Below are 24,447 nucleotides of genomic sequence, written 5' to 3'. Positions count from 1 at the left end.
TGAGATGGCCAAATCATAGAAGGAGCATGTGGTTTGGGAAAATTAAAACATGTGAAAATGCCACCTCAAATCACATGAAACATGGTACATTTTTGTGCACTCTGTTCCAAATCCATTCATCAGTTGTGCCCACCTGTGAAATGCACACATTCTCCCTTATCCACTGAAGTACTGCTGCAGACATGTTTCGACGATGAGCATTTTTGGAAAGCGTTATGTTGCTGCATAAAGCACACGATGACTTAAACATGCAGCCTTTGGGCTGCAGCCTCTCTGGGCCACATTCCATTCTGATGTGTGCAAACTGGATAAATGCCAGTCCCGATCACCCATCCCTGATCAAAGTTCAGAGCAAAGGAATTGCCTGGGAAAGGGAAGTGGGGAAGTTCCCACTTGGACAACTGGCTAGGTTCTTTTCTTCAAAACATCTCTCCTCTGCTCTGGAGTTCCTGCTTAAAAGAACCATTCAAGCTGGCATCTCATTGATTCCTCCTCCACTTGTATTTGAGAAGAGGGTGAATCTGCATACCCGTGTCTTCTCCTTTAGGCAAGCAGTTCATTCCTGGGGTGTCTCAGGCTGCTCTGCTCAGGGTACAGCTTTTCCTGGACAGCTTCAGTGCAAGCGAGAGCAGCACAGAAGCTGCCCGGCCAGTGAGCTGGCTCCCGCACAAGCAGGCCGTCTGGCTGCCCCAAGCCTTGCCACCCCACTCGTGTCGGAGTTGCTTGGCAAATCAGGTCCTGCATTTAGAAATAAAATCCGTTTGAAAATAACAAGCCTGGGTTGAAATTATTCATTTGTCCCTTGATTTAATGGAAAATACATTTTCACAAGCCTGATGGCTTGCCATATGGAGAATGTTCTGAGAGATATATAGATATAGATATAATATGAAGCTGATTTGCAATCCTTTTTATTTAGTTCTTTGTATACATTCAGTATAGTTCATTTTCCTACTTAGAAAGTGTGTGAGTGTGTTTGTATATATATATGTATGTGTATGTATAATTTGTTCCGAGCTTTTCTCAATTGCTTTTTTATCAGGCTTACAAATCAAATCAAATAGGTATATTGAAAAAGCCATGCGATATTATTTTTTCTGCGCTTATAGCACGATGCATTGAGCTGTGCTGTCTTGCATGCCACCGCGGCTATTCTCGTCGGATTGAAAGAGGACGGCGGTGGGGGCCGTAAATTCACTTGGCTTTCCAGTGTTACTGCTTAAATCAAGAGGCCTATTTCATTACACAAATCAATTTGGTCAAAAGAACAGCACGGTGGGTACTCAACCATTGCTCACATAATATTGTCAACTTAATCAAATAATGCCTACAAGACATTCACAAAGGGCTTCCTCCTCCTTTCCGACTTGCTCTCTGAGAAATCCCTTGATTGGTTCAGCAGGAAAATGAAATGGGGGGGTATTTTTATTTTTATTTTAGAGAGAGATTTCATTGCTCTTTTGCACTTCTGACAGAAATGCGTGCACGAATACTGTGAAGCACAGATTGGATTGCTGGTGAAAGCTTCGCTTTCCTCATCCCTGCACTACGCTAATGGAGCGAAGGCACGGAAAAGATTGCAAGCACGTGCCAAGGGTCCTGTCCCATGGCCTATAGGATACTCCGGAGCTGAGACACCAATGGCTGCCCCCCCTTGCCCCCTCACAGCCGCCAGGGAAAGAATCACGCTGACTGTCTTCCCACAAGCTATAACTGGCCTCCAGGGGAGAGGGGAGGGTGTGCCGGGGGCTGGGGGAAGGGGAGGCTCACAGGGCTGCCCCAATTCCAGCAGAGGCCTCCTCCCCTCCTGCACTAGGACTGGAAGGTCCAAAATGGCTGTCTGGATGAAGCACAGGCTGTGAGGCATGGCAGGGGCATATGCCACCTCCTCTGCACCTCATGCCTCGCACTGGATGCTTACGAGCCCTGAGCTTGCCGGATTTCAAGCATCGCCACAGGAGCTGTGTGTGTGGGAGAGCACAAAACAGTGCATCAGAAAACTTTGAGTCGAGCTCAGCTCCCTTTCAGTGCCCATTTGAAATGGATGGTTCACACTTCTTATTTATTTTGTTTTATTTTCACATTTATATGCCACTCAATAGCCCAAGCAGGACTCTCTGAGTGGCTAACAATATACATCAAACAATACAAGTACAGGGGAAAGGGGAGGAAATCTGTTAGAGCAGAATGAGCACCTAAAATCAGGTTTTAAAATCAGATTTTGTAAAATCAATGGATTTTGGCCTGGTGCTGAAATGAATGTCAAGGCAGCGCCAGGCAGACCTGTTAAGGGAACCTATTCCAACGGCTGGAGCAGCCACCAAGAAGGCCCTTCTTCTCAATGCTTCAGAAGAACCTTTTTCCCAGATCTCAACGGCCAAGCAGGAGTACATTAGAAAGGGCAGTCCTTCAAGTAACCAGGTCCCAAGCCATTTAGGTGGAAGAACCAACATGCATGGCAGGTTTTAAGGGGTGGCCCCCACTCCTGCGTGCTAGGAGTTTGTTCCCATGGTTACCAAGCACCCAAAGACACTGTTTCATGAGCATCTGTGTCCCTTTCTCAGCCAGGCTCAAGAAAGGGATTCTGTTTCTGGGCACTGGTGATGCTTCAGAGATGCTTCTGCATCTTTGATCTTGATGCTTTATTACTATCTCCTCCTCCTACCTGTGTATAAGCAGAAAGAAGTGACTAGCATGGCCCAGAGGAACCAGCCCCAAGACCCAAGAAGCTTCCTTCTTCAAGAAACATCCCAGGGTCTACCTGGCATGCCAGCTCAAAAATGGATATCGTTTTTGCACGTGGATCCTCATGAGCTGATTGTACCCTCTGTCTTCCTTAATCTACCTGTCTTTCTAAACGGTTTTGAAAAATATTTCTAACTGCATGTTCTCTCAAGGTTTTCAAACATATATGCTTCCCTTTTTGAGAACTAAATTGGAATACTTTGGATATGTAAGAGCTGATCTGTATATTAGTTTGGGAGAGCTGGGTCAGATTAGTTCTTTTCTAAATGAGCAAATTTTTCAAGCTGTGCACAGACTGGGAATCTTTGCTGATGGGCGATGCAGGAAGGCCTCAGTCTGAAGGAAAGAGCACAAAGACTCGCAACACATGCATGACCTGCAGAGGAAAGTGGGGGTGCACCCATAGCTCTATGAAAGATTCCTACAGGCACAGGATTGGAGCGACAGCCTCTGTGAAGGGAAGAATTAAAAAAGAAGATTTGGAGAAGCAATAAAGTGAAAGGGGTGGGGAGGGAAGCTGTCCATAAAAAGCTGGCGCTCATGCCATGGCGAGGAATGTAAATTGGCTAAAGAATGATAAATTAAATTTGATGTATGAAGATACATTCCATTGTGAAGATGCATGTATGCCCTGCATATAGTTTCTCTGTGCATTTGTCAATACCTAAATCAAATTTCACCAAGATTAAACTTGTGTAGCTCTGCCTTATTGATTGAGTTAGAAATGATTATGGAAAAATGAGCCCCAGAGTCCCAGATTAAAGGAGTTGCAAAATGCACTCAACAGTCTTCAAAAAGCAGCTTAGCTTCAACAATCTGAAGGTGGAAAAGTGTTACTGGAATCTGAAGACTGGGGATTCTTCACCCTCAGCACTGGATGTTTTTATATGCTAATGAAGGCTTTCAGAACAGTCTCCATGGTGTCTCCTTGTTGGGTTGATGCCACACAGAACCTGGAACTGCAACTCCCACCTCAACTGGGCAACACACATCAATAACAGGAATGAAATACGTAATTGTTTATCAGGCCTTTTAAATTAAAAATACAATCTCGGTGGAGCCACTGAAAAGTCATGCAATAAATGGGTGGAAATGACCTTTTCCTTAGAGATGACAAACTAGGTCTCAAATCTCTGAGCTAGAAAAATGCTGGACAGTCTCACTGATGTATACAGTGCAGATTTATAGCTCCGGCCCTCTTTTTGTTTTGATTTTATATGTTCCAAGCAAGATATCTTGCATTGTGTGCAAGCATTCTTTGTCCCTCTGAATTGTGAATCACTGAAGATTCAGCCCAATCAATCTAGAGAATTTATGACAGACCCGAAGTGCAGGACATAGAATAAATTACAGAAAGCCAGATTCCTGCAGAACATCGGGAAAAACTTCCTGTTGGAGCACTGCAACAGTGGAACCAATGACCTATGGAGGTGGGGGCTCTCCCACACTGGAGGCATTCAAGAGGTAGCTGGACAGGGCTGGTTTGACTGGAGTCCTGCACAAAGCATAGGTTGGACTCAATGGCCTTATAAGACCCTTCCAAATCTGCTGTTCTGGGATGCTATGACTGAAGGCAGAAATGGAGTGGAGACATTGTTGGATGAATGAGCAGCAGCGACTCCTCACTTTGGGGAATGAAAACAAGGCAGCCCAAGCTTCAGGGAGAAATCAAACATCACATTTACTAATGCCTGGAGCTGCTCTGTTCTCAGTGTTTTCCAGCCCTACTTCCAACTGGCTGCATAAGAGGGAGAAAAGAGGCAGAAGAGTTCCTTCATCAGCCTGATGAGGGCTGACTCCCTGTGCCTCCATCAGCGGCCATTTTACACTGACATTTATAACTGTTCTGTAATGGTGACCAAATTAACATGTTTTCCTCTACCCTCCTCATTCTTCCTTCCTTTTATGTTTAAACAGTGGTGTCTAGTAGCACCTTAAAGATTAACAAATTGACTATGACATGAGCACTGTTCAGTCCATCAGAGGCAAACTAATACAACTACCCTGCTGGACTTTGGAAGAGTGCAAGGAAATAGTGTGCACACATAAAACCAGCTCTCTCACACACTATTGTAGTGCTTGCACATGTGTGCATTTGCACACACACACACAAACATGCACACGCTTCTAGTATACCTGCTGCTGTTGCTTCAACTCTGGTCTTTGAATGTTTTGAAGAAGCAACATTGCCTTCCTGTCTAAGCATAGGCATGTTTACTTGGAGTTGATTCAGCTCAGTTAAAATCTCAGGTCAGGAGCTGGTAAGGTTTTGTCTGTCCTTGGAAAAGCTTGTGGTTGGAGCTGCCATTGACATTTTGCCCAAGGGGAAATTAAAGTGAATTTGGAACTCCCTCCTTGGATAAAACATCTACAGAATGTTGAAGAAAGTCAAACAAGTTTCAAGAACATGAGTGAAAATCCTCAGAGGTTTATGCACATCATTAGTTCCATGCCCAACACATATTGCCATAATGGGATTTTAATGGAGGCATTTGTTTCATATCGGGGGTACTCAGAATCCTTGGGAGATCTCTCTTAAACACTGCTCAGCTGGATGGGGGATGGGATGGCGGAGTGAGGAAAGGCCCCGTACCCAGTGACAGGGCACTGTCAACTTGGCATCATTTCTGGGCATGAAAGGCTGGTTCTATTTTGATCAAGGTTTGGGTTGTTGGCAGCAATATTTTTCCAACAGATACCTAAAGCAGCAAGCAAAGTGTTCAACACGCTTTGGAAGAGCAATTACTGTGAAGCAAAATCTGTTTATACTTTGCAGTTCATGGTTTTACCCCATTACCCTTCCCTGTACGACCTGGTGCCTGTTGTTTTTGCCAGGAAATTAAGTTCAGGAATGTTCAAAACTATTCTTATGACAAACTTGTATACACTCATCTACAGCATGATTAATTAGGTATTCCATATTGAGGTGGAAAATGTAAAAGAAAAGAAAAACAGCCCAGAGCATTTTAAACATTCTGTTTTACAAAAGATCATTAATTTTAATTTTCCGATGACATAATGAAATTAATTGCTTTCATGTTGTTGGAATAGAATATCTCCAAATCCTATTATGAGGGCAGAAGCTGTAAGTAATATAAGTGCATATGGATAATGTGACTCTGTCCAACTCAGCCTATGGTGCTTTTCACACTTCTTCCTAATTTAATAAAATGCTTGCGTAGAGGAGTTGAAACATGCAGCTCACAGAGAGACACATTTCGCTTAAATACAATCCATTTGCAAGCGGCAGAAAGCCTTACATGCAGGGCCAGGCCATTCCAAATGGTCATAATGCAGTGACAAAGAGTGCTTTGCAAAGACTCAGCTCTGGCAGGGATATAGAAACATAGAAACAGAGCGAGTCAGAAAGGGACTCCTGGGCCATCTAGTCTGACCCCCCACCCCAGCCGGCTCAGCTCATGACATGCTTACCATGTGCATGTCCAGCCTATCCTTGAACACACTCACCGATGGGGCTTCAACCATCTCCTATGGAAGCCCATTCCATACCCTTGGGGTCCTAACCTTCAGGAAGTACTTCCTGACATCCAGATTGAACGTTGGATCCTTGAGCTTCACTCTGTTGGAACGCATCCTGCCCTCCACTGGAGGGGAAAACAGGTCTCTGCCCACTTGCCCGTGGCACCCCCTCACGTACCTATATGTCACCAACAGATCCCCTCTGAGTTTCCTCTTCTCAAGGCTGAAAAGACCCAGGTCCCTCAGCCTCTCCTCATAGGGCTTCCCCTGCAAACCGGCCACCATCTTTCTGGCCCTTCACTGCACCTATTCCAACCTGGCTATATCCTTCCTGTAATGTGGAGCCCAGAACTGAACACTGCGAGTGCACAAGAGTTTTATAGAGTGGTAGAAATACCTCTCTCAACCTAGAAGCCACACTTCTGGCTATGCAACCAAGGGTGGCGTTCACCCTCTTGACCACCGCATCACTCTGCTGACTCATGTTTAGCCTGCAGTCAACCAGCACCCCGAGGTCCCTTGCACAAGTGCTGCTCTCCAGCCACTGTCACCTAACCTGTACTTATGTCACCCATTCCTATGCCCCAAGTGCAAGACCTTGCACTTATCCACACTGGATGACATCCTGTTGTCTCCTGCCCACTTCCATAATGGTGTTGCTGTGTGTTATATGTATATATTGGAGACAAAGTCTTTGTGCTTGGACTTAACTCTGTTTTTCAAAATCTGTTGAGTTCCTGAAAAGTGAACATTCTCTGACTTGCATCGACAGAAATTTCCTCTTCTGGAGTGTTTCAGAAATATTGGAATTATTGAAATCAAGGACACTAAACCTGGGGAAATACGTTTTCCTGTGCATCCATGACACAGGTATTGGGGATGTCCCAGCCGTCCAATCTGTCTTTCTCCTGAGAAAGGCTAAGAAGTTAGAACTTCTTCGTTTTCCTTAAAGATGAGTAAGGGAAAGCAGGCTCGAGGTCTTCCAAAGTAGGTACAGGGTGCAGAAAGTGAATTTGACTTATTCTTTTCTCCTCTCATAAAGCTAGAACCTGGTCACATACATGACCAGGTGCATCCCATGTGCACAAATGTAACATGTTTGATGGGGAGATGACTTTGAAAACTGTCCACAAACGTCATTTAGTCGGAAATGCTGCAGCCAGACATGACCAAGTCACAGGGAGCGTGTGACCCCCCCCCCCCTGCAGCCCCTTCACTGGCTACTGGTCTGTTTCCCAGCACAATTCCAAGTGTTGGCTAGCGTTCTGACGGCATCACACGGCCGCCCCACCTCTCTTGCTTGAGTGAGGAAGCCAAGGACACGTGCACAATTCTCCTTCCCCCCAGCTTGTCCTCACAACAGCAACAACATTTTATTTGCTCAAAATTTTAATATTTAAATATTTTAGCTAATTTTAATCTAATTATTCTCAGTCACAGCTTCTTAATGTTCATTATGTAATTTTATTTTGCTATATTTATTTATTGATTATTATGTTGTAAGCTGTCCTGGCACATTTGAGAAGGACAGGGTAGAAATATTGTAAATAAATAAATAGATGAGCAAGGAGCCCATTACTGGCCCAAAATCACCCAGCCCAGTGAGCTTCATGGTGAGGTAGGAGCTAGAACTTGAATCTCCAGATTCCCCGTCCAGCACACTTAACCGTGATAAAAATCAGGCTTGCCTTGGGACCAGTTCACAGGGAAGACCACCGTCTCCCGTATGACGTGTGTGGTGGCAGTCCATGACAAGGCCTTCCTCTCAGCTGCTCCCAGGCTTGGACTGCGATACTGGGGAGGGCTCGGCCACCTCCCTCCTGCTGCCCACCTGCCGGCTGGCAGATATATTTGTATTCAAGAGGCCTTTGACATCTAAGCCGGCCTGTCCAGCTGGATGCCATTTTTATTCTGCAACTGTTGTATTTCTAACTGTACTTTTATTATTGTATTATTTGTTACAGCTTTAATAATTTGTTCATGCATTTCCCTATCTCTCTTAGCTACCTTGAGTACTGTTTCCTTGGTAGAAATGTGGGGTACAAATCAATTCAATCCACTGTATGCTTCTGGTCCCCATTCAAGTGCTGGTTATAACCCATACATCCTACATGGCTGAAGTCAGCAATGCCTGTCGGAGTGCCTCTCCCAGCCACCGTCCAAACACTGCTCCCAGCCCCCGGGGCCTTCCTGCCAGTTCTGGCTCTGAGGAAAGCATGGAGGTGGCAGCTAGGCGGATGGCCTTCTTTGTGCTGGCCCCCGTCTAAGGAACATTCTCCTCACTGTAGCTGAGCTGGGGCCGGATGTCATCTTTCTGGTGCCAGGTTAAGATGACCCTCTTCTCTGAGGCCTTTAAAAACTTACTTGGCCACCCACTGGCTTGAGGAGGAATATCCATCACATGTGTTCTGCATAGTCCTTCTTTGCTATTGTCTGTTTTAAACTTTTACATCTGTTTTCCTGATTTTATGAGATTCTACTGCATTTTAATTGCCTGTTGTTGTGAATTGTTGAAAACCACCCAGTTGTAGACCACTTCAGCTGTGGGGCAATATAGAAAGGAAATACAACAACAGCAGCAACAACAACAACAATAATAATAATGTAAGTCAATAAAATGGAAAGGTGGAAGATTCAGAACTGTTGAAAACACCCACTTCACCAAACAGTTAGTTAAAATGGTGGAATTCTATTCCTTGAGTTGTTGGGATAGCCGTCAAGGTAGGTGATTCTGCAATGGAGTTAGGCAAATTCATGGAAGAGAAGGCTACCAGTGAATATCAACCATGCAGGCTACACGCTACCTCCAGGACCAGTTGCTGGGGAACCAATTGGTGGTGCTCTGTCTGGGTCCTGTTTGTGAGCATCCCATGGGCATCCTTTTGGCCACTCTCTGGTCCAGAACACTGCTTCTTTTTAATGTTCTCTTTGATACCCAGTCACCACAATTCAATCGTTATTTCTTGTAGATGTGTGCTTGCACACTGGAGTCCAGTGATCCATGGTATCTCTGTGTTCTTAGATAATGATGCTTTACTAACATGATACCCAAATATGGTGCAACACACATTAAAACTTATGAAAAGTCCATAAAACAATTCAAAATAAATTTAGCTGGATCCTAACTGCTGTTGTTAGACTTCCACTGTGGAATGAGGGCTTTCCCACCCACCCCATACCCATAGTAGCCCCTGAACGCTTTGAGGATTTTGTTCTGAGGGGTTGGGAATATGTCAAGTAGACAGTGCCTTTGGATCATTCAAGGCATTATGCATGAATGTATTATTCATCTGATTTATAGCCCACCTTTTTGATTTTTCAAACAACTCAAGGAGACTTACATCATTCTCCTGCTCACCATCTTAGCTCCATAACAACAACCCTGTGATGAAGGTTAGGCTGAGAGACTGTGGCTGCCCCGAAGTCACCCAGCGAGCTCAACGGCTGAGTGGGGACTACAGTCCGGGTCTCCCTAGTCTCCAGTCCTGCACTCTGAAGTGCCCTGGCTCTCACAGCGCAAATAAGCCAATCAGATCTTAACCCAGGCAGACATGAAAAGCAGTGAATCCTTCACTTTCCTGCAAAAAAGTGGGGTTCCCAGACTGTGCAGATAGAGAATCCAGTGTCCCTCGGGCAGCTGGTGCCCCACTTTACAGAGCTGCCAGGTACTGACCATTTATTTGAAAGCATTATGGAAAGGCTGCACAGTCCAAGCTCAGTCCAAAGTTAGAGAACCTTGAGAGGGTTGAAGTTCGAATTTCCGACCAAGTTAAGCAGCTGGGTAGCGACTGAGACACAGGTCGCCAAGGCAAGATGCATCGTATTTGCATTTGCAATGTAGTTACTATTTCTAGATGTCCATCCGTTTAGATAAATGAGCACGTGCAAATTAATTTCTGCTTGGCAATGTGGAAGTGGCCACCTCAGTTGCCACAGGCAGAGTGAAGGGTCATTTCCTAGGTCATCGTTGACGCGGCAGGCAAGGCAGGCTGGCTCCATCTCCTTCGGTGGGCAGCAGGGGCACTGCTGGGTACTGAGGAGATCCAGGGCTCAGGCTCGCAGGACACATACCCCCCAGACTCACCGAGGACAAGTTTGCATGTGCTCAGTTACACAGGATCAGAAGTCTGTGTGCGGAGGGCGGGGGAGGTTTGCAGAGGGCGCTGTTTCCTAAGGTTACCCCTCTTGGCAAAAATGGGGAGATGGAGGCATTTGATTTCAGGGAGAAAAAGAAAAAACCTTAGCAGAAAGATTCCAGGGGGCATGGAGGGAGCAGGAAGTGAAGGATATGTGAGCAAAAAGCCAGCTTGTCTAAGGGGATCAAGTACAACAGCCATCCGCAGAGCCCTAGAAATAAAATAATTGGGTAAACCTTGATTCCAGCAAGTGCCCGTCAACAGAAGGATTCAGAACTCCTCCCAAAGATTTGAGGCTCCAAAAGAAAGTTTCAGGCTCAAAACCTGCTGGGTGTCTTCTACTGCACACAACAGGAAGGAAGGTGTGGAAGGGGGTGCTGCTTCTCATATCCTCAACTCCACTGTTTGATTGTTTGTTTACCTCACCTGTTTTTCCATTTTTCTTCAAACATTCATGCTGCTCAAGCTCTGAATGACTCTTTTGTTTCCTGAGGGAGAAGACTTGTTTGCACGCTTGATGCTGGTGATCTGATTAATTTCTGTCCTGCCCCCCCCCCCCCGCATTCTGTTAGCAGACGGACGATGCAGCCCAGACGGACGGCCAGCAACAGACACAATCTTCCGAAAACACAGAAAACAAGTCACAGCCGAAACGGCTGCATGTCTCAAATATACCTTTCAGATTCCGAGATCCAGATCTTAGACAAATGTTTGGGGTAAGCTTTGATGTTCTTATGACAATTATTGTTAGCATATTTGCTGTTCCATGAGAGCCTCCTTTTCAGATTCTAACCTTGCTTTTTTAGCCTCGCCGCCAGTTCCATGGACTGGTGTCAAGCCAGAGGTGCATTTTCACACTGCCTCTCCCCAGTGGCTTTTGTGCCATTTTTGTAATGTCTCCATGGGGCACGGGGGCTGCGAGATAGAACTTAACCCAAGCAGGTGTTTCTTAGCTGAAAGTCTGAGGCAAGTTAAAATCTCTTTTTAGATTTGTTTCAGGGAATGACAAATTTCAACATCTCAGAGTGAAAAAACAGCAACGCATTCTGTAGCGCTTTGAATACTAAAACAGGTATTATGCCGAAGCTTTCATGGACTCCCATCCACCTGTTCAGGCACAGGAAGTGGTTTCTAGCCAATGAAATGCATTCATTACTTTTTAGCCTGCTACAGGTGTTTGCGGTTCTTTTGGCTGCCTAAGCCCGCCATCACACAGCCTGAGGAAATTCTGCCCTTACCTGAGAGTAAACCCCATGGATATTGGTGGGGCTTTCCTCTCAGCAGACAGGAATAGCATGGTGCTATATGTCAACAGCTCCCCTGGGTATTGTTACAGGATCTCAGGGGTCTACGTTGCAAAGACCAATCCTGTTGCACGCAGGAGAGAACTGCACGATCCCCATAAACCGGCCGTAGTCTGGGCCTCTCGGAGCTTGCCCTCTGGCCAGGTGGTATCATGAAGGAACGAAGCAGGAGCAATCTCCAAATGGTTATGTTTTGGGACCAGAAGTAGTGGACATGGTACACGCAAGTCGTTTGCTTGCTTGTTTATTGCGACATTTTATCTGCCCTTTACTGACTCCTCAAGTGACTCACATCAGTAGAAGAGAGCAGAAGGGAGAATCTCCAGGCTTAAAAGCGGAAGGCGAGGGGAAGGCGAGAGCAAAGGAAGAGAAGGGCCTGAAGGAGGTGGTGAGTTGTAAATGGGAATCTAAATTCCCTTTGGGCTGAGCTGGTTTTCCCTTGTGCCTTTGCCGGTCTTCTTGCTTGAATAGCCAGGAAGTCCCTTGATGGGCAGTTGGGGCCAGAACCTTTGCTTCCCTTGCTTTGGCTGTCGCGGCCACAGGCAGCACAGCTGGAGCAGCCAGTTGCTTTTGGCAGGGGTACCTGCTCCTACTCTGACTCATAGAAGGACTTCTTTGGCCTGATGTTATCCAAAAGAAGCAACGGGCCTGGGCTCCTGAGTCTCCTCATTCATCCGCTGGTGGCAGAAGCCAGAGCATGCTTCCTTCTGCTCTCCAGTCCAAGGGCCTTGTCCATTGGAACAGGGAGGAGGCAGCACTGGAACTGCTCCTTCTCTGGCATCCGGGGAGGAGACCTGCTGAGGCAGGCCTTCACAGATGGTGAGCCAGCAAGCACCTGAAGCAGAGGGAGCAACAGGCAGAGGTGTGGGCAGGTGTGGTGACCTCCCTCACTGCTGAGTTGCCCTTATCAAGTGAGCACTGCAAACACTGGAAATGCATGACAGGCCGTCACATTGGTGTTGGCCTTCTTAGGACTATGACAATTCTGACCAATAGACTCTGGACTCAGAGGAACTGTGGTTCCTTCATGTGAATGACAGGCTGTAGAAGGCAGAGCTGGACCTGTAGATGCTTTGGACTGCCAGCCCCAGAGGCCCATGCTAACATGACTAACAGTCTGGAAGGCCGAGCACTGAAGTCCAAATCACCTTTAGAACTATTTTCTGTATGTTCAGCACCATGCCCCTTCTCCTGGTCCAAGTCCTGCGGCACCGAAGCATTGGCTGCCAATGACTCTTTCAGGAAAACAAGGATGTTTTGGCCACTGGCTTGGTTCATGACATAACCACATGGCTCTTCAAACCAGGCTGGTATTAGGACATATTCCCCTGCCCTTTGCAACCCCCCCCCCCACACACACACACCTGATGCAAAGTGGCAGGTGGGGGAAGAGGTGTTTTTTTTTTCCTTTTTTAGGGAGTGAAAACTTCCTCGCCCAAATGCCTAACTTGTCTTTGCCTAAAAACAAAAAAGTTAGCCAAGTGACATGTTCTTCTGTTTGCAGCTTGGCACTGCTGTAAGTTCCTTGAACTTGCTTTGTATCTCTACGAGATGGTTGCCTAGATGGAGCCTCTCTTGAGGTGACCTAGAGCCTGCCAACGCAGCACCGGAAGGCAGTGGGTGGCTGAAAATTCACCTTCAGTCTTGGGCCACTTCTGGCACTGCATGGTTACCTCTCCAGGCACACTTCCTGGAAGCCCATGAGAAGATGTCAGGAAGTCATGTCATCCCACTGATCTATGGAGAGGTATCAGAGATACCTTTATGGAATTGTACATAAAAGGGCAGGGTGGACCCTAAAGGGGGACCACACCTCTGGCAACCTTGTCCTTTTTTTAATGAGGTGGCAGGACAAATAGTTGCTCATACCCCTCAGTAAAAACTCCCCACGTCACTCTTGGCAGGATTTGAGCAGGACATTTCTTCTGCCTCCCACATCACAGATGAAATGGAGGTTGAAAATAAATCCTAAAAATACAATCTTACTTTTGCGACCAGAGGTGGTTGGTTTAAAATTCACGGGATTTCCATTAAAATTAAAATATAGTGTGTATTATATTATTAATAGGTGCCTTTTTCATTATTGAAGGAAACAGCTTAATTAAGCTAAAGTAGTACTCTTCATTCAAAGAAGAAACACAGTTAAATATTTTATTTTCTCCATTCCCATTGACAGCAGTACATTGGAGTGTAACTCACAAGCACAATTCTTAAAATGGCTTATGTACCCATTGGTTTAGGTTGCTCCTTGCTGGTTGGACAGCTAAGTCACAATCACATTTATAGTGAATTAAGCTTCATTGTGAATACTGGGAAGTCTTTCTAACTAAATGTGCAATAAATCAGTTCACACATCCTTCAGCAATTAATCTACTAATGACATGGCCCCTTCCAACTCTACTATTCTATGATTCTATGTGCCTGAAACATTTTGGGTTACTGTATTCTTGTCCGATCCACTTTTAGCTTTTCTTTTCGGTGTATTGTTTGTGTTTCTGATGTTGGTTTGCCAGTGTTACATGCTGCCTTGTTAATGACACATGAAATAATCAAACATGACAGTGTGAGTGATGTTTTGGAAAATACCATACTGTAAAGATGTCCCATGAAAAAAGAAAACCAGGGAATAAAGCAAACCAAGGCAGGGCACGGCAAAGTAAGGGAAGACATGAACCAAACAAACCAATGAACCTCCTTCTGACTTATATTAAATAGTACCCAACTTGAGCAGATCTGATTTGCTTAATTTAGAGTCAGTGAAGATACCTGATTCTGCACCTGAAGTATGATGCATTGCTTGAAGGAAAACAGATAAACATGATAAGCCAGGTTCTAAATCTCACTAAAGAAGGGTTAATTTCATCACTGCCTTGCCAAGCAAGAACATACTTGCAAACGTCCAAATTCTTTTGGCCAACTGTGGGTAAATATTAAAAGAAAAACAAAACCTTTTAAAGGAGGGTGTTCCTTTTTTAAAATGCCCCATAAACACTTCTTTCTGAGCAAAAATATTGCAAAAGTTGGGGATTCAGGGAAGACCAAAAGAGTTTTAAATTCATATGCTTACTTCATGCATTCCTGAGATAAGCTCTCATTCTTGAGGTGAATGTCCTACCTGTGCAATTCCCATTAATTGAAATGAGTGGAAGCATTGAGTGTTCTCATGTAGCTTCCCTCCGTCCCACTGGGGCTAATGCAAGAGGACTGTGACAGTGCCTCTTTGATCCATGAATGGCCACAGAGCTTTTCTCACCAACTGGAATTGTGGCCTCTGCTGTGAAAACGCCACACAACTTTCCGCTGTTTGTGGGAGGAATCGCTGGAAAACAGCCAGAGAATGAATGAAGGATGGCACCTAAATGCCAGGAGGCGACCATTCCGCACCAGCCACACTCTGTACAGGTCTACCTAAAGAGCTGCCTCCTGCTGTCATCCAGATCCAGAATTCCTTTGGATCATGGAGATTGCAACCCATTTATGAAGAAGCCCGTATCGTGCGTCACCCCACTGACTGGTAGGAAAAATGCACCCCCACGCATGTTAGGCATGCATGAGTGCTGCTTTAACTCCAAAGACCAGTTCCAGCCATGGCACATCATTTTAGATTCAAGCATGCTTAGGAAGAAATGGAACCAGTTGCCTTAAAAAGGGGGTTAGGATGAACCCTCTTGGCATCTAGAATCCCCTCGTGTTTGGCCCAGTCTTGAAAAGTGAGCCGGGCCTAGAGGGAGTCTGGGAATGCTCATGGGCTCCTGTTGTACAACTGGCAACCTTCACCAGCTGCCATTCCAGGCAGCCAAATGCCTTCTCCACTCATTGCTGCTGGCGGTGGTGGTACATGCAGAAATTGGACAGCAAGCAGGTGCTTTGGCTGCCGTTCCCAGTGGCCAGCCTTCTTCCCCATTTGCTGCTGCCAGCCCGTGCCAGGAACTCAGACTTTGGGCTGCTGCAATGCAGATCAGACTCTGGAAAGCCAAAACGGGGGAATCTGATGGATTTTCTGCACCAGACAGATTCCTCACACATCCCTAGACAAAGACAAATTCAGAATGCATTGGTGCAATATAAATGTAGAATGTAAACAACCCAACACAAACACTTGCATGTGCATACTCCGTGATTGCACTGATAACCCAGCTAAGCCAGGAGATGCTCTCTGGCTCAGTACAGTTGCCCTTGAGTGACACATTAACTCCTGTCCCCAGTTCAACAATACCTTTTGCCACAAATTTGGCAAAGTTCCTCTTGCTTATTGCAGAATATGTCCCTGTGTATGCAGATGCTAACAGTCATTTGTGGAGATAGGAGCACTGGGCAAAGCTGCCTCAGCCACGCAAAGAATCTTGTCCTCACAGCAAAAGCAGTACTTTTCTACAGACTGACAGGGAAGGCTGGTGCCTTGACATGGGTTCAAGAAACTATCCTGGTTCTTGGACACCAAGAACACTACACTAGAAACACAGAAACAGAGCGAGTCAGAAGGGGTCTCCCGGGCCATCTAGTCTGACCTCCGGCACCAGCCAGCTCCACTCACGACATGCCCACCATGTGCATGTCCAGCCCATCCTTGAACACTCTCACTGATGGGGGCTTCAACCACCTCCTGTGGAAGCCCATTCCATACCCTTGGGGTCCTGACTGTCAGGAAGTGCTTCCTGGCCTCGAAATGGAACCTGGGCTCCCTGAGCTTGGCTCTGTTGCAGCACATCCTGCCTCCCCTCACATACACTACTCTACCTGCTTAACTTTACTCTTGCATTTATTCTGGTATAACACATACAGCGCAGAGGCAGCTTTATCTGAAGTGGCTTGAAAACATTTTGCAGTAAGGAGCGTCATAAACACACTTGTCTGACCTGACCTGATTATAATGCTACTGCAATGTATTGCTTGTTATTTTAGTGGGTTTTTTTCTCCAGCCCAAGCCAGTTTTATTGTTCATAACTCCAGGTCATTACAATTCAACACAGAGAAAATATCCATTGCAATATTATCAAGGTAACAAAATAACATATTAAACAAGAACAAAGAAAATAACCAATAATTGGAACAAACAAATAACATTAATGGTAACAGGCCATAATACTTTACTGATTTAATTGTATTTTTAGCATTTGTATATTTCCATAAATGGTGTAAGTATACAAGTTTTTGATGTTGTGAGCCACCTGAAATTTCAAGACTGGGAATACGAATTATTTATAGGAAATAATTGTTTAATTTAGTTAATTTATATTAAATAATTGTTATTTTATTAATAACAACAATAATAACAATAATAATAAAAGAGAAAAAGAATGTGAATTCCAGGTTTTAGACAAGTTTCTTATAGCTGAACCTTTTATAATACCAACTTTTTATTACTATGTTAGATAGGTACTTTGCCAGGGTGTTATTTTTTAAGTATTCTTCTATGCAACCCCTCTAGGAGTTTTTTAAGAGGTATATAAAAAGTATTAATATACAAATAATACCTGGAATGCACACTAGCCCATTAAGGGCTCCAGATCAGATAATGGTATTTTTGAATTAGATGCATTGTGAATGCAGGAATTTTCTCTTGGTGCAGAATCCTCTTAAGCTGGGAAATCTTCATGTGGTACAAGTTTAAATGATCCTAATGATTTTTTTAAATGCTCATGTGACTTTTTTGTTTCTTTGCAGCAATTTGGTAAAATCTTAGATGTTGAAATTATTTTTAATGAGCGAGGCTCAAAGGTAAGCATTTGAATACACCTGTGGAAATGTTTAATTAGTTTAAAATATTCAATAAAAATAAGAGGAAGCAACTGCACTACTGTAATAAACCCTTCTTAACTATCCACTTTTTTTGTCAATTTTCCAAACAGCGTGAAATTCATTGGCCTAATTTTGAATCCTTTAAAGGGGAATAATTTTAACTACGATAAGCTGTCACCAGTTAAATGGGAATATTGCGTTCTGCTTTTAAATACAATCAAGTGTTGTCTACTGATTCTCTTTCCCAGCCCTGATAATTGCCTTACTGATTTTGTGAAATTAGTTCAAGCTTGCATGGGAAAAAAGATCATTAGAATAGGTATATATTCTGCTCCTGAAATGGAAACAAGAAATATAATTTAATATCCTCCAGAGTAATTACTTGATCAAGTGTGATTGTTCCTGATTATGAAAGTGCAGATTTTTCCCTGGTTAGTTAAAACTTTTGATATGCTTTTGAATTCAGTGCATCTCTGTATTCACTGAACAAGCTAAGAGGCTGGGACTGCAATATTAAATTCACACCTGCAGGTAAAGCCCGACTAATTCTGTAATATTTACTTCTGAGTCAGCAGATCCAGGTTGCACTACACCAATCTCCCCCTACCTGCTGGTCACCAGAAGTTTTTGACTACAAGGCCCATTGTTTCCAGATGGCCATGGCTTATGGGATGTGTAGTTCAAAACTTGTGGAGGGCACCAGGTTGGCAAAACCCCAATGGAACTCTCTTGAAATGTGTGCAGCATGAATATGGGGTCTTTAACAGCTGTTTCATGCATGACCTTGACATATGGTCCACCTGGTGGTCCACAGGATCAAGCTTTGGGTTAGAAACATAGAAACAGAGCGAGTCAGAAGGGGTCTCCCGGGCCATCTAGTCTGACCCCCGGCTCCAGCCGGCTCCGCTCATGACATGCAGTCACTCACAAGCCCTTACTAATGAGTACAGAGGCCTATGTGGGAGCTGAAAATGAGATCTACCCTTGAGGCCTAATGAGTCTCAGGGAAGGAGGAAACTGTCCAGGGCAGTTCCTCTGCCTTCCATTTTCCTAATCCTAGCTTGCCCTTGTCTTGCACTTTGAGAATTTTTTTAGTTTAAACTAATATACACATTTTTCAGACAGTTTTCCAAACATGATGTATTACGCCCATACTTTTTCATAATATATGCATTTTGTACCAATTCTTGATTGGAAAAATCCATTGCAGATGTCAGAGAATTGTGATTGTTGAATGATAACTGAATTCCAGTTCACCTGTTTGTACAACTGGGTAAAATGTGAACTGAACCATCTTCCCATCATCCCTCACTGTGTCAGTAGATGGGCAAGAGCACATGCCTGCCACCCATTAGGCCAGGTCCCATGTAAGCTTTGAGAGAGGAAAGGTAGACATGCTTTGGGGGCCCACAGCTGCACATTCTCATTTGGGCACCCCAAGCCCTCCCCGCTTCCTGTGGGCCCAAGCTTTTCTCCATTTTATTGGCTCCCTCATCTTCTGGTCGGAAAGCAACCCTGGCCCACCTGGGGAAATTCAGAACACAAGGGATCAGTCACCCGGAGTTTTGTGTCAATGCCCAGTACCCAAAACCAGACTCCTAAAATAGTTCTAGCCTACCTTCACACCATTAATGTAGTGAGTATTGCAGAAATGCAATGGCTTTTCCTCAAATTATGCCACTCAGCAGATGAAGACAACTCTTTCCTTTTACCCTAAAAATTGTGAATCATTCCTTTCTCCTAGTAACTTAATTTGGGGGACAAAATGTTAAAAGGATGTCATGTTACTGCAAAAGGTTGGACTGTGTTTATGGATACAGTGTGAATGTCTTGTCTGATTATTATTTTAACAATAGAAATGTCATTTTTTTCTGGCAGTAGCAACCAGGAAGTTTAAAGTGCGAGTTGACATCCATTAGAACATTTTATTTTAAAACAGTAGTAAAAGTAACTCATGGGAGGCCATCAAGAGGTTTTGACCTACAACTCCCAATCGTGCTTGATCATTGGCTCTCCTGCCTAAGGCTCATGTGAGGTGTAGGCCTAAACATCAGGAAGGTCACAAGTTGCCCACACTTAAACAAGATGGTAGGAATTGCTTAAAGTGCTACACTAATCGAGCTTGGAGTGGCACTTTCACAGGGTGTCCCAATTCTTTGAGTCAGGAAGCACATTTGGAATTCTGGGAGGGTGTTATTAGCACTCTCATAGAGTTGGATGACAAATCGTGAAATATATACCATGCGATCATAGCCAATGATGGGTCGTGGGCTCCCCCACACTAGAGACTATTAAAAAAAAACAAAAAACTGGACAGCCCTCTGAGTGGGTTGGTGGACTTGGTGTCCTGAAGAAGCAGGGGGTTGGACCCGATGGCCTTCATGGCCCCTTCCAACTCTTCTATTCTATTATTCTATTACTTTTTCCCAGAATGTAACTAGTAAAATAAACTGGCTTACCAGGCAAATTTAAGACCTCACTCTTTGGAGTTGCAAAATGCAACTAAATCCAAACACAAGCACTCATGAGCCCATATAAAGAAGGTGCTTTGCAGCATGATAGCCCTCCAGTTTTCCTTTCCTTTCCTTTCCTTTCCTTTCCTTTCCTTTCCTTTCCTTTCCCTTGGAATGGAAGAAGAAGCATCTTGGGGGCATTGACACCCATTGGGTACCTTGTAGGAAATTCCCAGAGTGATTGAACTAAAAATGCTGAATTTGTTTTGCTTAGTGGAGTCAGTGTCCCCAACTTGGAGCGCCACATGTACTTTGGTATGTGGACACACAAGTGTACTGCCACACAATCCTGACAGATATTTCCACCATTCATTTCCTGGCAGACTGCAGATCTGGGAGTGGCTCTGCTTGGTGGCCAGTTCCAGAGTTGAGCATGGCAAATCCTCAGGAATTCTGTCTGTGTTGGCTGCAAAGAAAAAGTGGGAACCCCTCTGCCCCAAAAGGGAACTAGCAGGGCAGGACAAGGGTTATGCTGCAGCAAGAAGTGTGTCAGCTTTCGTCCTTCCACGTTAGGGAGGGGGTGACACCCTCAGGCCCGGCGAAGCTGTGAGGCAAGGAGCACAAGCTGGAACAGTGGTGTATCACAAGGGCAGAGCAGTAGCCCCATGGCAGAGTGCAGGCACAAGGTGCCAGGCTCAGTCTCTGGAGCTTCAGGCAGGCCTACTGGGAAGTCCATCTCAGAGATTCACCAGCTGTCAGTGTGGACAGTGTTCATCTGGATGGGCCAACATGGCCGTAGTGGAGCCAGAGGTCACAGGGCCATTGCATCCGAATGTAGCAGCAGCTGATGCCATCTGTCACCCCCATCCCCCAGGCGCCCCTGTTCTCTCCGCACTTAGCTGCGTGAGCCAGTGTGGTGTGATGGCCCCAGTGGTGGGCTGGGGACCTGAAAGATCTGGCTCCTGGTCCCACTTGGCCATTAAGCTCACTGAGTTACCTTGAGCCAGTTACTCACTCTCATCTTAACCCATCCTGCAGGTTGTTGTTATAAGGATAACATGGAGAGGAGAAACTTGTAAGCCATCCTGGCTTTCTTGCTTGAGTATAACAGGCAGGATATACATGTAATGCACTCAGCATCCTTCACATCCTACCAGGAGCTGAACGGGGAAATGGATTTTCCCAGAAGCAATATATTGTTGTGAGCTATCCCAGTGGTAATGCAAATTATTTTGTCTTGACGGTCTGAAATGGGCAATTAAGGCCCATTACCAGAAACCTGGTCCAGGAAATGGAAATGTCTAGGTCTGGTTTGTTGATCCATAAATCAACCCAGCAGCCAGGATTTTAGTCTATTCTTAGAGTGATGGCGATGCAACCTGTTATGAGCAGCTCTCCTTCAAGGTTTGCCACTGTACTAGTACAGGTTAAGGACTGGATTTGCTAGAAAACTGCTTCCTATATACTCCTTGTTACTGAAACAATTGAGCCAACCTGACCTGGACTGTGGGTGCTTTTATCTGGATCCACCGCAAGACCTGATTTGGCCTGCTGGAGTACCCACAGCTCTTGCATTTGAGCAGAGGTGGCAGTGGCCTGTAGCTCGCCTCCCGCGCCACTCCATGTCTCAGATCCGTTCTGTTTCCAGGGTGTATTCAAGCCCAGGCATCCTAGAAGAATCAGCTTGCTAAGGATGGAAGAAAACAAGGTGAGGATGAATCCAGGTGGATTAGCGGAGGCTTTGGGGTGGAAGAAATATAGAGCAGAGCTAGGACCATCCTAGTCACTGGGCCAGTCACTAACAGGGCTTCTGAGCAACCTCATCCTCCATGTGGTTCCATCCAATGTTCTGTGAATTCCCCGATCCATTCTTATTTACATTAGCAGTGTGACAGTGCACACCAGTTGCGTACCTTTTGAAAAATGTTCTAAGTGACATCAAAGGAAGCCACACTGGACAATCCCATGCCCTTCCCCACATTGGCATCTTTGAAGCTGAGTAATACTGGAATTAGAAGCAGCCATTATCCAAGCATCATCTCTGGTGGGGCAATAATCCTCTAAGCTATGCTTCCTCACCACCCTCCCCCCCTCCAATTGATTGGGAAGGAACTGAGGACCACTCAGTACCCTCTGCTTAAGTCTCAGACAAACCTGGCTGTCTATATTTATAGCTGGACATCTCAGTCAGGCATACCTGTGCGTTGCATATCAATGAATGGCATTGTCCTTTAGATGCTGCTTTTTGTATCCAGGAATGCACACACGCACATGATGTACAATAGGGCTGGTAGCAGTGGTTTTCAACCACCGGTCCACAGGCCAGTGCCTGAAAAAGCCCCGAGCAAGAGCTGCAGAGGGGCAGCTCCAAAGAGCAGCAACCCAATTTCAGCCCGCTCTTCCCGCTTGCTCGACGCCGCTGCTGCCATCCTGGAAGAACTGAGCTGCAGGTTCCCCTGAGGACAGCCAGGGGAACTGGTCTGTGCCAGCTCTCCCCCTCCTGCTCTGACCGGCTCAGTTCCCCTGGGGTGGCAGCAGCCCTGAGCGAGCGGGAGGAGCTGGCTGAGTGCGAGTCGCTGTCCTGGTACCCAGCTCTGGGAGCACCGCTGCCACCGCTGCTCCCCTCTCGGTGCACCATGCAAGCGGCCCCTAAGTTACAGAGCTGTTAAATTGTTACTCATATTTTCTACCACACATTGGTGTGAAAGAGTTTTTCGGCCTTGACATTGATAAAAACCAAACAAAAACAGAAGGGATGTCAATGCAGTGCTTCATCTCTCAGAAATGACACTGCAGCCATGAATATCAGGTACTCTTGAAAAGAAGCAACATGAGGTTTCACATTCACCTGATTTGAATTAAATATTGCTCCAATTTTAGTTGTATTCGATTACATTTGATTTCAATATTTTATTGTTTTATTAGCATTTTACTGCTTGGTTTCTTTTTTTTTAGAGAATTATTTTTGGTATTGTATTTAAAAACTAGTACACACAATACTATATTATGTATATAATGTTTTTTAATTTTTCCTCAGCAGTTTTCCCCCCAAATTTTTTTTCCTGTTTTTGCCAGTCTCCAGCTGTATAAAGGCTGAAAACCACTGGCTATAAGACCTGTGGGGACCAGAAGCCTAACTCATTCACTCCCACATAAATCCAGTGGTCTTGTCTCCTTTCGTCCCCAGGAGCACAATGTCTCTTATGCCACACCTGGCAGTCTCCCTCCTTGACTTCCTGTGATCTTTGTCCCTCTGGATGGGATAGGAGATATACTGGAGACTTATGGGAAAGGCATGAAAAGCATACGGCACTCAGGCAGGAATACTTACCTTCATACAAGTGGCAACAGGTGTTTTCTATCCCACCTTTCAACTTCAAACAAGTAAGGCAGCTTCTCCAAGTGGGGCTCAGCTGGCCAGCTGCCCTGCACCGTGAAAGCAGAGCCACATGCTCCAGCGGAGAGTTTCATGTTGATCCAGCACCATTCCCAGGTGGATTCCTACGTGTCCGATGGCTGACCCCCACAAGCCCTTGTAGTTGTGTCTTTGCATAAAATAGGAACCCTGTTGGGTAGAAAAGTGATTAATATGTGCTCTGTTTTGCTTGCATAACACAGGAAAGGGGAGTGATTAAAAAAGCCACTCCTGTCGTCTCATAGAGTTGTCAGTACCCCCCAGCTGATCTTTCTTTTGCCCCTCCACTGGATGTTTGTAGCTCTGCCTGGTCTTTAGAGGATTTGTTCAGCGCAGGACTGATTCTTCTTGCCTCTGCAGAGGAAATGCTAGCAGGAAGTAATAACACCTAAACATGAAGCTCTGGAGGAATTATTCTAAATAGGAGGACGCACCCCTTTCCCTCTCCCTCTTTCTCTAACACTGGGTCTCAGAATTCTCTCCCAGCTGCAGCTTCCTCCTCCTACTCCAGCAGCATTTCCAATAGGCTCATGTAAAGATCACAAGGTCTGTTCTGGACATGTAGTGCAGAAAAAAAACAGCATTTCGCACATACATTTTGCACTAGAGCCTCAGTTTCCCCCACAGCAGAGGCAAGAATACAGCGTGACTTTTGCAGAAACATCCTCCCGCGAAGCCCAGATTTCCAGTCCTCATGGTAAGGGGGCTGCAAGCCAGGCCTTCCCCACTTCTGCAGCCTCAGGGTCCTTTTCCCTTCTGCCATGCTTGAGTCCTGCCTCATGATACATTTTGCCCTGTTACTGAACACCTGAGGAAATCCATGCACTTCATCAGGCACCATTCATAAGTGGTTCCTGCAGCCGGATCTTCTGTTGTATTTCCCATCTAGGGGCTGGCTTCCCTTTCCATGCACTGCCCTTAATGCTCTGCAAAAGTTGGTTATTCACAAAATGTGGCTTGGCTATGTTGTTGTGATGTGTCATCACGTCATCTTGAACTGATGGGGAAAGCTCTCCAAAACCCTTTCCTACCTGTGACAGCCCTGCTCAGCTCTTCTAAAGCCAAGGCTGCGACTCCCTTTGTGCAGTTGATCCATCGATCGATCTTCCTTTCTTCTTCTGCCTTTGACTTTCCCTAGCATGAACGTCTTCTTCAGGAGGCTTGCTCTCCCTGGC

The 24,447-nt window shown here is 45.4% G+C and overlaps 1 protein-coding gene across 2 annotated transcripts in view; it reads left to right on the top strand.

The window, feature by feature from the left end:
* Window positions 1-24,447, top strand: part of LOC123017274 (RNA binding protein fox-1 homolog 1) — a 242,826-nt gene that overhangs the window by 43,757 nt on the left and 174,622 nt on the right. For both annotated transcript variants that reach the window (XM_044418531.1, XM_044418532.1), the window contains 2 exons: window positions 10,934-11,077; window positions 17,330-17,383. In XM_044418531.1, the coding sequence (XP_044274466.1) occupies window positions 10,934-11,077; window positions 17,330-17,383 (198 nt within the window). The remainder of the gene's footprint in view (window positions 1-10,933; window positions 11,078-17,329; window positions 17,384-24,447) is intronic.

This window comes from Varanus komodoensis, unplaced genomic scaffold, assembly GCF_004798865.1.
Source record: "Varanus komodoensis strain SLA01 unplaced genomic scaffold, ASM479886v1 scaffold90, whole genome shotgun sequence".
NCBI lineage: Eukaryota > Metazoa > Chordata > Lepidosauria > Squamata > Varanidae > Varanus > Varanus komodoensis.
This window is presented reverse-complemented; position numbering and strand designations above follow the sequence as displayed.